At 44.8% G+C, this 15115-nt stretch overlaps 2 protein-coding genes across 2 annotated transcripts in view; one reads left to right on the top strand and one right to left on the bottom strand.

The window, feature by feature from the left end:
• Nucleotides 1-15115, top strand: part of LOC308160752 (kelch-like protein 10) — a gene marked incomplete at both ends in the record, with an annotated part of 125048 nt that continues 109933 nt past the window's right edge. The window contains 4 exons of the mRNA XM_080534694.1: nt 1-95; nt 423-906; nt 1013-1606; nt 1719-1868. Of these exons, the coding sequence (XP_080390820.1) occupies nt 1-95; nt 423-906; nt 1013-1606; nt 1719-1868 (1323 nt within the window). The remainder of the gene's footprint in view (nt 96-422; nt 907-1012; nt 1607-1718; nt 1869-15115) is intronic.
• On the bottom strand, nt 9603-11446 carry LOC308159645 (kelch-like protein 10; the record flags this gene model as incomplete). Its single annotated transcript, XM_080533461.1, has 4 exons — nt 9603-9977; nt 10065-10214; nt 10327-10920; nt 11027-11446. 4 exons carry the CDS (start codon nt 11444-11446, stop codon nt 9603-9605), a joined length of 1539 nt encoding a protein of 512 aa, XP_080389587.1.

Genomic DNA, 15115 nt, shown 5'->3' with positions numbered 1-15115 from the left:
ATGGAAGGAAAATTCTGTGACGTGGTGATTAAAGTCAATGGCATCGACTTCAACGCACACAAGAATATCCTTTGCGGCTGCAGTCCATATTTCCGGTGAGTGTCTTAACTTTGTGGGGATGTGGCCATGATGGATGGCAGGGATTCACTTGGCATGGATCCAAAGGATAATCAGAAGAAAATAGCCAGATCCTACAAGAGCTTACACATTGTTCTTTGTGGCAGCAATGATACATTCTATAAAAGATAGCATGCAACTATTGATTCATAATATTTGTGTACCCCTCTTTATATTGTCATATACTTGCAGAGGGTGTTTATTATATAGCTGTGCTGTATTGAAAAGAGTATTGAGAAAATCTGGTACAGTATATGGATGATTCCTGACCATCATATCCCTCCTCTCTAAACCCTGACCCACAGAGCTCTCTTCACAATTGTCTGGAACAACAAGCGGGTGTACAATATTCCTGGTGTGTCACCGGACATGATGCGTCTCATTATTGAGTATGCCTACACACGCTCTGTGCCTGTCACTGACGAGAATGTGGAGCAGCTTCTGGTGGCTGCAGATCAGTTCTCTGTCATGGGCATTGTGCAAGCCTGCTCTGACTACCTAGAGGCCCAGCTGTGCCCGGAGAACTGCATTGGCATCTGTACGTTTGCAGACTTCTACTCCTGCTATGAGCTGAGGCGCAGGTCCTCTCTCTTCATCCTGCATCACTTTAAGGAGATGATGCGTAGCTCCGAGGAGTTCCTAGAACTCTCGCTGTGGCAGTTTCGTGACATCATTGAGAAGGACGACCTGAATGTGAAGCAGGAAGATGTAGTGTTTGAGGCCATCCTGTGCTGGATTGGCCATTCTCCTCAAGACCGCGAAGCCCAGATCTCGGTGCTGTTGCCTAAGGTGACTGAAAGTTGGACAACACACGTAACACGTAAATGTTTGATGCATTTCATAAAGGCTGCCGACTGCATTCTGTGTCCATATCTGTCTGTGTCTGTTTGCTTAGGTACGCATGGCCTTGATGACAGCAGACTACTTCATGAACAATGTGAAGAATAATCCACTGGTGAGAGCCAATGATGACTGCAAGCCCATCATCATCAACGCACTGAAGGCCATGTTCAGCTCTGACAGCAGCAACCCTCTGACCCGCCCTCGCCTGCCCTATGCCATCTTACTGGCCATCGGTGGTTGGTGTGGTGGCAGCCTCACCAATGGCATTGAGGCGTATGATGCACGGGCTGACCGATGGGTCAATGTGACTCGAGAGGAGGAGAGCGCACGGGCCTTTCACGGTGCTGCCTACCTCAATGGTTTTGTGTACTGCGTGGGAGGCTTTTACGACGTTGACTACTTCAGTAGTGTGCGCAAGTTCAACCCAGTCACACACACTTGGCACCAAGTGGCACCCATGCACTCACGGCGCTGCTGGGTCAGTGTGGCTGTGCTGGGTGGCTGCATCTACGCCATGGGCGGCTTTGATGGCTATGTGCGACTCAACACTGCTGAGCGCTATGAGCCTGAGACCAACCAGTGGACACTCATCTCACCCATGCATGAGCAGAGAAGTGATGCCAGTGCCACCACACTTTTTGGAAAGGTAAGTGGAATAGGTAAGACTAACTGTACCTGGAACACAACTTGATAACTATTGTACAATGAATCTATTAAAAAGCCAGGATGGATGAATTTACAAGTTGCCTTAACTCTAGGTATACATATGTGGTGGTTCCAATGGGAATGAGCGGCTGTGTACAGCAGAGTGCTTCAACCCTGAGACCAACCAATGGACTCTGATCGCCCCCATGAGAAGACGACGTTGTGGGTTGGGGGTCATCGCCTATGGGGAGCAGGTCTATGCGGTGAGACCTACATAAAAATACACAATAAATCTATGCTCAAGTTCTGATATTCTGTTATTGACCCATATTTCTCCTATCCTCTCTTAGGTGGGCGACTTTGATGGAGCCAACTGTCTGCGACACGCAGAGTGCTACAATCCCCAGACCAACACCTGGCGCGCAGTTCCCACCATGTTAAACCCACGGAGCAACTTTGGCATCGAGGTGGTGGATGATCTTCTGTTTGTGGTGGGCGGTTCACTGTGGTTCACTGGCACAGATACCTGCAATGTGGAGTGCTACGATGAGAAGACAGATGAGTGGCATGACGCCCATGACATGGGCATCCTCCGCAGTGGCGTTAGCTGCTGTGTGGTGCACGGACTACCCAATGTGCTCGAGTATGCTGCCCCGCGAGATACCCTGCAGAACCCCCGGGAGGAGCTCAAACTGTCCACCTCCAATAGCATCCTTACTGTCTGACACCATATCTACCCACCATTACCCCCCATCCCTACATGACCCGGTCCTGCCCACTGCAGTCCATCTGGGCAGAGACAGAAACCATCCAAATAAATCCTTCAAGTGCCCATGGAAATCACATAACATTTCTGTCTTTCTTATTGCTTCTATCAGGCCGGGTGGTACAATAATTTTTCTACAATGAACGTATAAGGGAGGCTTTAATTGAATGCTAGTTTGCAATCATGTCTTAACTTTGCTGGGCAAGCCCATGCCCATTAATGTCCATCAATACGTGTATATCTGACGTCTACATGTAAATACCCTCCAAACAAAAGACGAATGTTATCGTTTGCCTTGAAAGATGCATACACATATTGGGCTACACAACAATCATGTAGATTAGCTATCCATTTCAACCCCACATTCAAGACAGATCAGGCATCAAGGTTATATTTAAAAAGTTACTTTGTTGCCCCCTAGTGGGTATTGAATGCAATATGTCATCTGTACAGTTATGTGCTGCTGAACTATGAGTGCGGATAATGATATTGTCAATGGGACTCCATCTTGGAGGACAGTAACTATCCTGTTTATTTGTTTATATATTGTTAGATGTTGAAATGATTGTCAACCCTGTTGCAGATTACTGGACTGATCTGGCTAATCTGCCAGTGGTCGCTATTGCACCTACATCACAGAATTGACTTGGTGTGGTCAACTTCATTATCTGGCAGCGACTAGAGGCCTTTCTTTCCTGACATCTTACCATTTCAATCATGTCCTTTGAGCATTATTGCTTTATGCCCATAGTACGTCAAATCCAATTTGTATGAAAACAAAACAAGCATCTAAAAAGGTCCAGGGTCAGAGTTTCTGAACTCAAACCAAACCTAACTACCTCATCTGTATAAATTATTGATATGTATTTTGTGTGTTTCATAACAGCTGTGTTACTGTGTGTGTGTGTGCGTGCGTGCGTGTGTGTGTGTGTGTGTGTGTGTGTGTGTGTGTGTGTGTGTGTGTGTGTGTGTGTGTGCGCGCGTATGCATGTGTGTGCGTGTGTGTTTTGTGTGGAAAAGCAACAACATCATTGACAAAGTGATGGAGCGCTATTCTCACAGCAGGAGGAAGCAGGAGGACAATTTCAAAAAGTTCAGGTGAAACATGAAAATAAACACACTCAAAAGCAGACCCTAAATCTAAAATGTCAAATACCACACATGATTAAAGTTCAAGGGGTCATATCCGTTTTACCTCTAAAAGAATGGGAAACAAAACCATGTTGAAGTGGAAGTGTGCTTCAAAGCAAAACTGACAATGGAAACATATTTACTTCTTTATGCTATTAGTGGAAGATGGGTCATGGTCATGTGTGATTACAACACAGTGGGTATTTCTCTCCTCAAGACTCCCTTAGTTTCCTGCCTCTGTCATCACAGTCTTGTTCTCTTTGGACTGCAAGAACTTCAATAAGATAAGTACAGCATCATGGCTCAAATACCCAATGTGACAAACTCTTATGAGCATACACTGCTGCCCTCTGGTGGTCAGAGTGGGATTGATGTAACCAGCAGGGCTCAAACTGGGGATCTCTCCCCTGGATGACCTAAGATTCTACCATTAGGACATCCATTTGGACTGGCAGGGCTACTCATCACGAGAGCTACACTGCCACTACACACTACACCATGCACACTACACACTACACCCTGCACACTGCACACAAGGGAGAGGGGACATCTGTACATCCAACAACTCAGGGAAAACACACCACTGTCCAACTGCATGTGTGTAGGCTTGATCTTAGTGGAACATCAAAACCTTTGAGTTTGAGTGTATGAAGCTTGATCTGTGTAACAATGCATCATGACATGTTGATCTATCATCTTTGAGCCTTTGGTGTTCAGTGTGATCTCCCTGAGACTAGTTTACACAGTAAATACAGTGTGCATTGAACTACAGTACATCTACATTCCTATGTCTAACATTAATCTGGTTATGAATGAAGTATCTATAATCATCATCATCAATATCATCATCTTCATGGTAAATGCCCTCCAGAGACTCTTCTCTTACCCCATGGCTTCAACATCCCCAGAGAGACTAATTTTAGAGGCAGTGGTCCCCTCCTCTCTCTCCCCAGAGAGACTCATTTTAGAGCCAGGGGTCTCCTCCACTCTCTCCTCAAAGGACCTCTTGCTGTAAACCTGAACAATGAACACACGCAGCACATTAAAGGAGACCAAAGTTAAAAACTGTGAAGTGAGAAACTACAGCATAGGAAAGGGACATGAAAGTATGCTGATACTGTATATACAGTATCTCTCTCTCCTGAAGCTAACAAGGGATATTTACAATGTCTCTCTATAACCCTAAAAGTTAACTTTGATCACACAAGCCCATTTTTACATAAAAAAGACATACAGTAAACCAACTAATTGACCCTTCATAGAGGAGTGTATTCAACAGTCTTCTGTCAGTCTTATAGCTCTGCTGATTGGTCAATAGTGACCTTTGTAAAGACTGTTGACTAGTCTAGACACAGTCATTATTATCTATTATTATCTAGGGCCTCATGTAGTTGAACCTACTAGATCACAGTCAGCTGGACAAAATCAGGTTGAGGCTTTCTTAACAGGCTGGTCACATACAGTTGGCTACTGTAGTATGTTAGGGCTACATCATTTTGTGAGATGATACAAAGGCACGCAAGTTTATTCAAATCATATTAAACAGTGAAAAACTATGAAAAACACCAACTTACGGTTATGATCTGTCTCCCACATCAGTGCTCAGCTCTCTGTCTTGCTCCTCACTGATACAGCTCTCCCCTGTATGAACTAGTCTGTCCACATTGTATCACCTCATTGTGTCTGTCTGTCTGTATGTATGTATGTATGTATGTATGTATGTATGTATGTATGTATGTATGTCATACATACATACATCAGGGTTTCCGTTAGAAAAATTTGGTGCCGGTCAACGTGTCCGGGAAGATTTCAATTTGTCGGACAAACGGGAAAAATTCCGGTCATCATATTAGAATATAATATAGGTGTTTGTCGCGGTGATTAGCTGTTGTGTAGCCTATATAGGCCATTTAATGTCCATTTCTCATCCGATACGATTAGATCGCGAACTATATAATAATATAGGCTTTCATGATTCGCATGCGCTACTATGGCATAATATGTCCAGGGCTGCACGCGCGCCACACTGGGCAGCCTAGTCACCTTTGCTACTTTGAATTACGACTGTAGGCTACTTTAAGATGTTTATTTCAATTGCATTAATGGGATTTGAGTATGTAATTGGTAATTTTAAGTATGCCTATAGTTTAGCTTTTGATGGCTATTTGAACGGACTGCATCGATCGATCAATGAACGGACATTACGTTAACTGAAGTGTGTTAAATAGTTTCACGACAGTAATGTAAGTTTTTTATATTCTCTTTCCAGTTTTACCCTTTTTATCAATAAAACAACGTAATTTCTATAACCACGTCTCCCTGATTGGGAAGGCATTAAGTCTAGCTGCCTGTCAAATCATACTTTCTCGGACTCGGGAGTATGAGAATGGGGAGGATGTATCGGGGGGGATACACACCCGTGGACTATTTCACCTTAGTGGCACAAATTAAACTCTAACACTATAGAATCTATAGATAGACTAAAATGATGGACACCGACTGAATAACTGAGTGGGGGAAGACAAGTCTCAAATGTGAAACAATTATAACATTTAATACATAAAGTTAAAACATACACAAATATATAACATTGATATCCCTAAACTCAAATGTAGTGTGGTATTGTCAACCTAATCTAATCAATCCTAATCTAATGGTACCAGTAGCCCAGGTTGTCGATAGTAGCGCACTACTCCTGTAGTACTTCTCCCGACTCAGGGCTGGAACGGGCACGGCAGGCTCAATCAATGAACGGGGTTGAGATGGCCGCTAGCGTCCTTTACTAGCCGCATCTCACGGCCCTCGGTGGTCATTCACTAGTCTAGCACATCCAAAACACGCAGAACAATAACCTTGACTCCGGTCACTGCAGTGGTTTTATTTAGACTAGATCAAACTAAATTACGGTAACTGACTAAACTACGGTACTCGCGCCGTTGAGAGACAGGGTTGCCAGATGGGGCGGGTTACCGCCGAATGGGCTACTGCGTTTAGCGGTTATTTTCACCGGACAATATGACCGAAGAGGTTTAAATATGTCGGACTTCAACAGATTTTATCGGACAAAGACCGGTAATTACCGGTTAACGGAAACCCTGACATACATACATACATACATACATACATACATACATACATACATACATACAGACAGACAGACACAATGAGGTGATACAATGTGGACAGACTAGTTCATACAGGGGAGAGCTGTATCAGTGAGGAGCAAGACAGAGAGCTGAGCACTGATGTGGGAGACAGATCATAACCGTAAGTTGGTGTTTTTCATAGTTTTTCACTGTTTAATATGATTTGAATAAACTTGCGTGCCTTTGTATCATCTCACAAAATGATGTAGCCCTAACATACTACAGTAGCCAACTGTATGTGACCAGCCTGTTAAGAAAGCCTCAACCTGATTTTGTCCAGCTGACTGTGATCTAGTAGGTTCAACTACATGAGGCCCTAGATAATAATAGATAATAATGACTGTGTCTAGACTAGTCAACAGTCTTTACAAAGGTCACTATTGACCAATCAGCAGAGCTATAAGACTGACAGAAGACTGTTGAATACACTCCTCTATGAAGGGTCAATTAGTTGGTTTACTGTATGTCTTTTTTATGTAAAAATGGGCTTGTGTGATCAAAGTTAACTTTTAGGGTTATAGAGAGACATTGTAAATATCCCTTGTTAGCTTCAGGAGAGAGAGATACTGTATATACAGTATCAGCATACTTTCATGTCCCTTTCCTATGCTGTAGTTTCTCACTTCACAGTTTTTAACTTTGGTCTCCTTTAATGTGCTGCGTGTGTTCATTGTTCAGGTTTACAGCAAGAGGTCCTTTGAGGAGAGAGGTCCTTTGAGGAGAGAGTTTTCTGCCCTAACTGAGCTGTTTGACAACAAAATTTCCCCATTGGGGACAATAAAGGTTTTCAATCAATCAATCAATCAATCAAGACCCCTGGCTCTAAAATGAGTCTCTCTGGGGAGAGAGAGGAGGGGACCACTGCCTCTAAAATTAGTCTCTCTGGGGATGTTGAAGCCATGGGGTAAGAGAAGAGTCTCTGGAGGGCATTTACCATGAAGATGATGATATTGATGATGATGATTATAGATACTTCATTCATAACCAGATTAATGTTAGACATAGGAATGTAGATGTACTGTAGTTCAATGCACACTGTATTTACTGTGTAAACTAGTCTCAGGGAGATCACACTGAACACCAAAGGCTCAAAGATGATAGATCAACATGTCATGATGCATTGTTACACAGATCAAGCTTCATACACTCAAACTCAAAGGTTTTGATGTTCCACTAAGATCAAGCCTACACACATGCAGTTGGACAGTGGTGTGTTTTCCCTGAGTTGTTGGATGTACAGATGTCCCCTCTCCCTTGTGTGCAGTGTGCAGGGTGTAGTGTGTAGTGTGCATGGTGTAGTGTGTAGTGGCAGTGTAGCTCTCGTGATGAGTAGCCCTGCCAGTCCAAATGGATGTCCTAATGGTAGAATCTTAGGTCATCCAGGGGAGAGATCCCCAGTTTGAGCCCTGCTGGTTACATCAATCCCACTCTGACCACCAGAGGGCAGCAGTGTATGCTCATAAGAGTTTGTCACATTGGGTATTTGAGCCATGATGCTGTACTTATCTTATTGAAGTTCTTGCAGTCCAAAGAGAACAAGACTGTGATGACAGAGGCAGGAAACTAAGGGAGTCTTGAGGAGAGAAATACCCACTGTGTTGTAATCACACATGACCATGACCCATCTTCCACTAATAGCATAAAGAAGTAAATATGTTTCCATTGTCAGTTTTGCTTTGAAGCACACTTCCACTTCAACATGGTTTTGTTTCCCATTCTTTTAGAGGTAAAACGGATATGACCCCTTGAACTTTAATCATGTGTGGTATTTGACATTTTAGATTTAGGGTCTGCTTTTGAGTGTGTTTATTTTCATGTTTCACCTGAACTTTTTGAAATTGTCCTCCTGCTTCCTCCTGCTGTGAGAATAGCGCTCCATCACTTTGTCAATGATGTTGTCCCTTTTCCACACAAAACACACACGCACACACATGCATACGCGCGCACACACACACACACACACACACACACACACACACACACACACACACACACGCACGCACGCACACACACACACAGTAACACAGCTGTTATGAAACACACAAAATACATATCAATAATTTATACAGATGAGGTAGTTAGGTTTGGTTTGAGTTCAGAAACTCTGACCCTGGACCTTTTTAGATGCTTGTTTTGTTTTCATACAAATTGGATTTGACGTACTATGGGCATAAAGCAATAATGCTCAAAGGACATGATTGAAATGGTAAGATGTCAGGAAAGAAAGGCCTCTAGTCGCTGCCAGATAATGAAGTTGACCACACCAAGTCAATTCTGTGATGTAGGTGCAATAGCGACCACTGGCAGATTAGCCAGATCAGTCCAGTAATCTGCAACAGGGTTGACAATCATTTCAACATCTAACAATATATAAACAAATAAACAGGATAGTTACTGTCCTCCAAGATGGAGTCCCATTGACAATATCATTATCCGCACTCATAGTTCAGCAGCACATAACTGTACAGATGACATATTGCATTCAATACCCACTAGGGGGCAACAAAGTAACTTTTTAAATATAACCTTGATGCCTGATCTGTCTTGAATGTGGGGTTGAAATGGATAGCTAATCTACATGATTGTTGTGTAGCCCAATATGTGTATGCATCTTTCAAGGCAAACGATAACATTCGTCTTTTGTTTGGAGGGTATTTACATGTAGACGTCAGATATACACGTATTGATGGACATTAATGGGCATGGGCTTGCCCAGCAAAGTTAAGACATGATTGCAAACTAGCATTCAATTAAAGCCTCCCTTATACGTTCATTGTAGAAAAATTATTGTACCACCCGGCCTGATAGAAGCAATAAGAAAGACAGAAATGTTATGTGATTTCCATGGGCACTTGAAGGATTTATTTGGATGGTTTCTGTCTCTGCCCAGATGGACTGCAGTGGGCAGGACCGGGTCATGTAGGGATGGGGGGTAATGGTGGGTAGATATGGTGTCAGACAGTAAGGATGCTATTGGAGGTGGACAGTTTGAGCTCCTCCCGGGGGTTCTGCAGGGTATCTCGCGGGGCAGCATACTCGAGCACATTGGGTAGTCCGTGCACCACACAGCAGCTAACGCCACTGCGGAGGATGCCCATGTCATGGGCGTCATGCCACTCATCTGTCTTCTCATCGTAGCACTCCACATTGCAGGTATCTGTGCCAGTGAACCACAGTGAACCGCCCACCACAAACAGAAGATCATCCACCACCTCGATGCCAAAGTTGCTCCGTGGGTTTAACATGGTGGGAACTGCGCGCCAGGTGTTGGTCTGGGGATTGTAGCACTCTGCGTGTCGCAGACAGTTGGCTCCATCAAAGTCGCCCACCTAAGAGAGGATAGGAGAAATATGGGTCAATAACAGAATATCAGAACTTGAGCATAGATTTATTGTGTATTTTTATGTAGGTCTCACCGCATAGACCTGCTCCCCATAGGCGATGACCCCCAACCCACAACGTCGTCTTCTCATGGGGGCGATCAGAGTCCATTGGTTGGTCTCAGGGTTGAAGCACTCTGCTGTACACAGCCGCTCATTCCCATTGGAACCACCACATATGTATACCTAGAGTTAAGGCAACTTGTAAATTCATCCATCCTGGCTTTTTAATAGATTCATTGTACAATAGTTATCAAGTTGTGTTCCAGGTACAGTTAGTCTTACCTATTCCACTTACCTTTCCAAAAAGTGTGGTGGCACTGGCATCACTTCTCTGCTCATGCATGGGTGAGATGAGTGTCCACTGGTTGGTCTCAGGCTCATAGCGCTCAGCAGTGTTGAGTCGCACATAGCCATCAAAGCCGCCCATGGCGTAGATGCAGCCACCCAGCACAGCCACACTGACCCAGCAGCGCCGTGAGTGCATGGGTGCCACTTGGTGCCAAGTGTGTGTGACTGGGTTGAACTTGCGCACACTACTGAAGTAGTCAACGTCGTAAAAGCCTCCCACGCAGTACACAAAACCATTGAGGTAGGCAGCACCGTGAAAGGCCCGTGCGCTCTCCTCCTCTCGAGTCACATTGACCCATCGGTCAGCCCGTGCATCATACGCCTCAATGCCATTGGTGAGGCTGCCACCACACCAACCACCGATGGCCAGTAAGATGGCATAGGGCAGGCGAGGGCGGGTCAGAGGGTTGCTGCTGTCAGAGCTGAACATGGCCTTCAGTGCGTTGATGATGATGGGCTTGCAGTCATCATTGGCTCTCACCAGTGGATTATTCTTCACATTGTTCATGAAGTAGTCTGCTGTCATCAAGGCCATGCGTACCTAAGCAAACAGACACAGACAGATATGGACACAGAATGCAGTCGGCAGCCTTTATGAAACGCATCAAACATTTACGTGTTACGTGTGTTGTCCAACTCTCAGTCACCTTAGGCAACAGCACCGAGATCTGGGCTTCGCGGTCTTGAGGAGAATGGCCAATCCAGCACAGGATGGCCTCAAACACTACATCTTCCTGCTTCACATTCAGGTCGTCCTTCTCAATGATGTCACGAAACTGCCACAGCGAGAGTTCTAGGAACTCCTTGGAGCTACGCACCATCTCCTTAAAGTGATGCAGGATGAAGAGAGAGGACCTGCGCCTCAGCTCATAGCAGGAGTAGAAGTCTGCAAACGTACAGATGCCAATGCAGTTCTCCGGGCACAGCTGGGCCTCTAGGTAGTCAGAGCAGGCTTGCACAATGCCCATGACAGAGAACTGATCTGCAGCCACCAGAAGCTGCTCCACATTCTCGTCAGTGACAGGCACAGAGCGTGTGTAGGCATACTCAATAATGAGACGCATCATGTCCGGTGACACACCAGGAATATTGTACACCCGCTTTTCTATGTTGTTCCAGACAATTGTGAAGAGAGCTCTGTGGGTCAGGGTTTAGAGAGGAGGGATATGATGGTCAGGAATCATCCATATACTGTACCAGATTTTCTCAATACTCTTTTCAATACAGCACAGCAATATAATAAACACCCTCTGCAAGTATATGACAATATAAAGAGGGGTACACAAATATTATGAATCAATAGTTGCATGCTATCTTTTATAGAATGTATCATTGCTGCCACAAAGAACAATGTGTAAGCTCTTGTAGGATCTGGCTATTTTCTTCTGATTATCCTTTGGATCCATGCCAAGTGAATCCCTGCCATCCATCATGGCCACATCCCCACAAAGTTAAGACACTCACCGGAAATAAGGACTGCAGCCGCAAAGGATATTCTTGTGTGCGTTGAAGTCGATGCCATTGACTTTAATCACCACGTCACAGAATTTTCCTTCCATCCTCTATCAAATGATGGTAAGTGTAGTGTCCTTGTTTTTCAATGAAGGACTACAATACGTTAAATGGAGTGGCCGACCAGAAACCACAAAGATCAAAATGTTCTGAGCCTTGACTGTCTTACACTAATGTTAGCTAGCCAGATTCTAGCTAGACACATTATTTAGACACATAGAAAGACAAACTAAAACACTAGAACAACAGTCACATGAACAACTACAGGACAGTCTTGTCAGATACGGTAGCTAATCAGTTTCGTGTTTGTAAATATGTCGTGTTGCCATCTGTCAGTGGGTATCATCATAACAAGGCAGTCATCACCCTGCAATTACTAAGGGTAGAGGGTAATAGCGTGGCTAATGTTAACAAGCTAACGGTTGATAATGCTAACGTTTAGGACGTTATCACATCATTTCAGTCAGTCTAACTTGATAACTAAGTTGATAGTCTCTTTTTATCAGCACAGCACGTTTCATACACGTTTCAATAACACCGTAGCATCTCAGTAGAACTCACCGAGACGTTGCCTTCGGCAAATAGCAGCAGACGTGTAACTTCAGGGGCTACAGGTCTTTCAAGGTTCGGTGGATCTAGTTGGGGAAGATATTTCCTTTACTGAATATTTTAGAAAGCTATACTAGATTTACCGATAGTAACCACACACATATATTTTACTTACACGTGTTACTCCGTTCTCTGCCTCAACCTGCTTCCAGTGGCGGTAGATATTGATAGATATCGGCTGGCCAATAGAGGGCGCTAGGGCGTTTTGAGGGACTTTAAGAACGTAATTGAACGGGAGAGCCTTCTTTATGCTGCCATCTTGTCCGTGTCTCAACCGGAAGCCTATATGGAGCATGTTCATCTGTGACAGAGTTAGAAACATTTGAGGAGTCACCAAGAGCCAAGTCAGGCTCAGAAATGGAGGATACTCTTTCTGGGTCACTTAGATATAAATCATGTTCACTGGCTGTGTACTGATGGTGTCTGTTAGTATAATGTCAGAGTACATTTACATTTACAGTCCCACAGAGTACATTTGTCAAAAATTGTCATCTCTTTTTTGATATTAGCTGTGTTGATATTACCCCCCTGCCCCCCTCTACCCTTTCTGTCAGCCCTGAAAATATGGTAACCATTATGTCATCATCCGATATGGATGTGCTTAACCATTACTGAAAAAATTAAAATGTCTGCATTAGGTAAGAGAAGATAAGTTGACATTGTGTATTGTACACGTATTGTTATTTACAAAAAAAACTGTTCTTAAAGGCAGACTAACTGCTTTTTAAAAGTTAACAGTTTGAACCCTCTCCTCCCCTCCTACCTCTCCCACCAACCCCTCTCCTCCACCCACCCCTCTCCTCCACCCTCTCCTCCCACCCTCCCCTTCTCCCACCCCTCCCCTCCTCCCTCCCCTCCTCTCACCCTCCTCCCTCCCACCCCTCCCCTCCTCCCTCCCCTCCTCTCACCCTCCTCCCTCCAACCCCTCCCCCTCCTCCAGGACTCGTGAGAGCCTTGCCTCCAACACCTCCAGCATCATGACGGAGAATAACAGACGTCAGAACTCTGCAGTCCTGAGCCCCCGTCACATGATCCCCGGTCACCTGACCAGCGTCGGCCCGCCCTTCAACTTCCGCGCTATCCCACAACCCCCTGCTTCCGCGCAGAAGGACAAGCTGACCAAGCCCCCGACCCTGGCCTCCATCACTAGCGTCTGACAGACAGACAGACAGACAGACAGACAGACAGACAGACAGATAGGCAGACACAGGCAGAGAGACAAACAGACGGACAGAGAGAGACAGACAGACAGACAGACTGACAGAGAGACACGCATACAGACAGACAGAGAGAGACAGACAGACAGACTGACAGACAGAGTCAGGCAGACAGACAGACAGACAGACTGACAGGCAGACATATAGGTAGCGAGACAGACACACAGGCAGACAGACAGACAGACACACACACACACACACACACACACACAGAGAGACAGACAGACAAACAGGCAGACTGACAGACAGACAGACAGACCTAGAGAGACAGACAGACAGACACACAGACGCACAGACAGACAAACTGACCTCCATCGCAGGCGTCTGATGGATGTACGGAGGGACTGATAGAGGTGGAGGAGATGGGAGCAACCCTGAAGCCCCCCCCCTTTCCCTCCCTAGGGATGATGGGACTGTTCGTGACACTGGCATGACTTCCACTTACTGTTCTTACTGCTTCTAGAACACTCTACTGCAAAAACAACAACAACAACAACAACAACAAGAAAACTAAAATATCCTCTCTACCCTGCCCCCTCCAGGATGTACCTGGCTTGGGACTGAAATGATTGTTATTTTTTGCCTTTTCCAGAATTCCTGGATGTTGTAACTGGAGAGAGTTGTTGCCAGGAGACACAGACTGTTGGAGGAACACTCGTGGTGCGTTCACGACATGTGTCTGAATTACCACTTTGAAATGTCTCATTTGGAAACTCGTTGTACAAAGATGATACCCGAGTTTCTGACTCAGAGGGTGTCAGAATCCACCAATGGGAAGCCTCGGTTACCTTTCACTCTGAGGTTCCAAGTCTCCGAGGTGTCATGACTTTAGACACCTCGCCCCCCCCCCGTCTGGGAGACTCTGGTGTCAACGCAGCTTTACCACGGCGACCAGAACTGGTCACCCTGTGACGACACACAACGTTACCACGACGACCAGAGACACAGCCTCCTGAGAAGCAGTGAACCAGGAAGAGCTCCAGAGGGTCTCTGATATGTGCAAAGTATTCTAGTTCCATCCTCCTATCCCTATAAGTTCTTTATTGTTGCGATCATGTATACTCAATTCTTTTAAATGTTTAAATGACCAAATACTTGGAGAAGAAAAAAACGTCATTAAAAAGATGTTGAAATGAGAATTTATGACTGGCAAACGTTTATTTATTTTTGGGGGTTGTATCTGTGTTTGAACCACCTGTGTTTTCACACACAATCATTTCATTGGATGAGAAATATCTTGCCCCACCCCTCCCATGGTGACACATTAAGTGTGATAGCTGTCAGCCTGTCATGTGTCTCAGACATACATACATACATACATACATACATACATTGATTGATTGATTGAAAACTTTATTAGAAGATTTGCAGAAGTAGGTACATGAAAGTACATATTAC

The sequence above is a fragment of the Nansenia antarctica genome (assembly GCF_963989245.1).
Source record: "Nansenia antarctica genome assembly, chromosome: 6".
Lineage (NCBI taxonomy): Eukaryota > Metazoa > Chordata > Actinopteri > Argentiniformes > Microstomatidae > Nansenia > Nansenia antarctica.
This window is presented reverse-complemented; position numbering and strand designations above follow the sequence as displayed.